This window comes from Perna viridis, chromosome 4 (assembly GCF_037379345.1).
Source record: "Perna viridis isolate PV_CMFRI_1.1 ecotype Kerala chromosome 4, ASM3737934v1, whole genome shotgun sequence".
In the NCBI taxonomy this organism is placed as follows: Eukaryota; Metazoa; Mollusca; class Bivalvia; order Mytilida; family Mytilidae; genus Perna; species Perna viridis.
The window spans coordinates 20,509,405-20,512,386 of NC_142448.1; the positions used below are offsets into that span (position 1 = coordinate 20,509,405).

The following is a 2,982-nucleotide window of genomic DNA, read 5'->3' on the forward strand; positions in this document are numbered from 1 at the left end:
TAACTTTTATTATCGGTGAAATACGTAATCGCTCGTGCTGCAAAACGTTTTTTTTTCATTCATTTTACCCGTATATATTTCTTTTTAATGCATTTAAACTGCCCAGTTTTCGGTATTTCAAATGTGAACCTATATAATTTACTAATGAATTTATATAGCGTAGAAAAATAGAGACCTGTGGGACTATGTGCCAATGAGAAGCATGCATTTAGATTTTTGTTACTTACTTTCGCTTTTAATTTACCATCACATTTCTTGTGCGTACTCTATTTCCTTGTTTAAATATGTTTTTTTTTCTAAGAAAACGAGATTAGTTTTTCTTCTAAAAAACGTGACCTTCCTTTATTTGTTTATTATTAAGATTTTTTCAAGAAGAGGCGGATGTTTACATACTCGCCTTAGTTTGCAGTGTGAGGAAAAATGGCGTGTAAAGTGAAGAGGTTTACACTCGCCCACTTAGCAGACTTTCTGCCTCATATAAGAAAAAAGTCAAGATATATGTGATCAAATACAATAGTAGCATCTGCCATTTAAACTGCATGTCTATACGCTCAGAGTTGTTTGTATGTCACTTAAAATGTTGAAATAGAAGTATTTCTGTAAGAGTTTTGTTTTTATTACAAAGGATGTTATTGCACGCTTGGTCCGTTCCTTTTTTTTTTTCAAGAAACCTCGAACAACAATTATTAGATAGTCATCGGAGTAAGATCGGTGACTATCATTGAAATAAACAATTACAATGGAAACGTATAGAATTGGGAATAATGATTCATATGAATTCAATAAAAAGAAATTGTTATAAACAATGCTTATTTTTTTCTTTCATTTTATGTCAACTCTCTTTTCATGTGTGGGTGGGCGTGTCTCGTTACACCTGTTCTGCATCATTTCACCGCAGCGTGAAAAATAGAGATATATCTACTCATTTCTCTTCATTGATTGGCTGATGACAGGGACAGGTAAAAATAAAGGTATGTCAGGTGTGATATGTAAGATGCATATATAGCTCCACATCCCATATGGCATTAAATCAAATTTTCAATCGCTATGGTTTTTTTTTCTCGATAGGATGTGAAATATTCAGGATTTTTTCAATTAATACAAGTATAACGATTTTTTTAAATATTGAATTACTTTATTTTGGGTCGAAAAAAAAAAACCAAGAGCCTTGTTTACAAAATTACTAAGGACTTACACAATGGATACGTTTTATAAATCTTTCGTGTGTACCGTAGCAAACTCAATGACCACAACAATATCGTCTGAAAGTGGACACATCGCTAGTCTCAATGCAAGAAATATGTTGTCTTTAGATAGTTTACAATCTCTGAAGACGGAGACCGAGGATGATTTAGACAGTTTAAACTCACCATCAACTTATCTAGCAAGTGACAGTGATTTGACACCGCTAACAACTCCCGAAACACCGCTTAGTGCTAATTCAACAGTACATACACATTTCATTTTCCCGCCTGATGAGAAGCAGTTCGATGAAAGTTGTTTAAGTTCAGACAATTTTAAAAGTAATCAAAGTCATCACAAACATTCTGTACGAAGAAGAAATAATAGCATTCCAACGAGGGATGTGTTGCGGAAACGTCGTCTTGCGGCGAATGCTCGCGAAAGACGACGAATGGAAAGCTTAAATGTAGCTTTCGATCATTTGCGTTCAGTGATTCCTTCAATCAGTGACAATCAAAAACTTTCCAAATACGAGACACTACAAATGGCTCAGAGTTATATTGGCGCTCTGAAGGATTTATTAAGTTGACAAATTTGTAAGAGATTTAATTTTAGCTTCAGCTGGCTCGTGGAGATGGATATATTTGAAGGCTCCCGCTGTGTGTATAATGGTCATTGAAATTTTAATTGTCGGAAACCTTTTGACAAAAGTGACCACCAGTTTGGATCGTTATGAGGATTCAGAACCATCAAAGATACTTCAGTGACATAATGGAAAGAACTTATTTGTCGTGCATCGGTGGGTATCAATCATTGCTCTGTACCACCTTGTGTTTCACCGCAATATGTTCTGTAAAATACTATCGATGCAAAATGATGAGACACTGTTTTTGTTGATTCGTTATTGTAATTAGCAAACATGACTTTTCAACCTTTGTTTAATGTTGACATCAAAGCAGTTATTTTACTTGTGAACATAAAATTGAAATCATATCAATTATTTTTGTATTTCTTTTGTTTTTTTTTTATTCTGATTCACCTCATTATAACATTACGTAAACGACCTTTATCCCTTAACAGACCCAGCTTCTAAAATATTTATTTTTGATACATGATACTATTTCGCTTAAAAGATGGATTTCTGACCTCTGTGTGTATTTTTCAGTTTACTTTTATGTTGCTAGGGTGTATAGGGCAGCTATTTCGCATTATCAGTGTATAATTTTGTTTTGGAGATGGCGTTGTTGTCGTTTTTTACATATTCACCATATCCATTCTCGTTATATTTCGTATTTCATATTTCATGACATTGTCGCTTCTTACTAGCGAATGACCAATTTAGAATTCGTTCATGTGATCCTTATAATTCAAAATATCTACTGTAGCAAATAATGTCAAAACTGTCAAAGTCGATTCAAGTAGAGACTTATACTACACTCCTTGTTTATGTCCAGCAACGACTAAATATAACACCTACTAAACCAACCAAACATGATTATGACATGATAAGACATAAATAAAATATTCCAATCAACACCACTTTCATCATTGACTGCACAAGTCTACACGCACTGTCACATGGGCTTCATCATTCTACATGTACTGACAGAACCGATGTGGGCTTCGTTAGTCTACACGTACTTATAAAACCTGTATTACACTTCCGGTTATCAAACTGACTGACAGAATCAATCGGAACTAAAACCAACGTTGAGTTCACCGGTCAACAAAAAAATACATACGTTTTGTCAGACACTGATAGTATTAAAATAAGATTTATCAGTATACAGGAACACGAAA

General features: G+C 34.0%; 1 protein-coding gene across 1 annotated transcript; it reads left to right on the forward strand.

The window, feature by feature from the left end:
- The first annotated feature begins 965 nt into the window (after positions 1 to 965).
- LOC148619262 (uncharacterized) lies at positions 966 to 2,704 on the forward strand. The gene has a single exon (XM_088578951.1). It carries the CDS (start codon positions 1,199 to 1,201, stop codon positions 1,769 to 1,771), a length of 573 nt encoding a protein of 190 aa, XP_088435077.1. The 5' UTR covers positions 966 to 1,198; the 3' UTR covers positions 1,772 to 2,704.
- Positions 2,705 to 2,982: the final 278 nt, after the last annotated feature.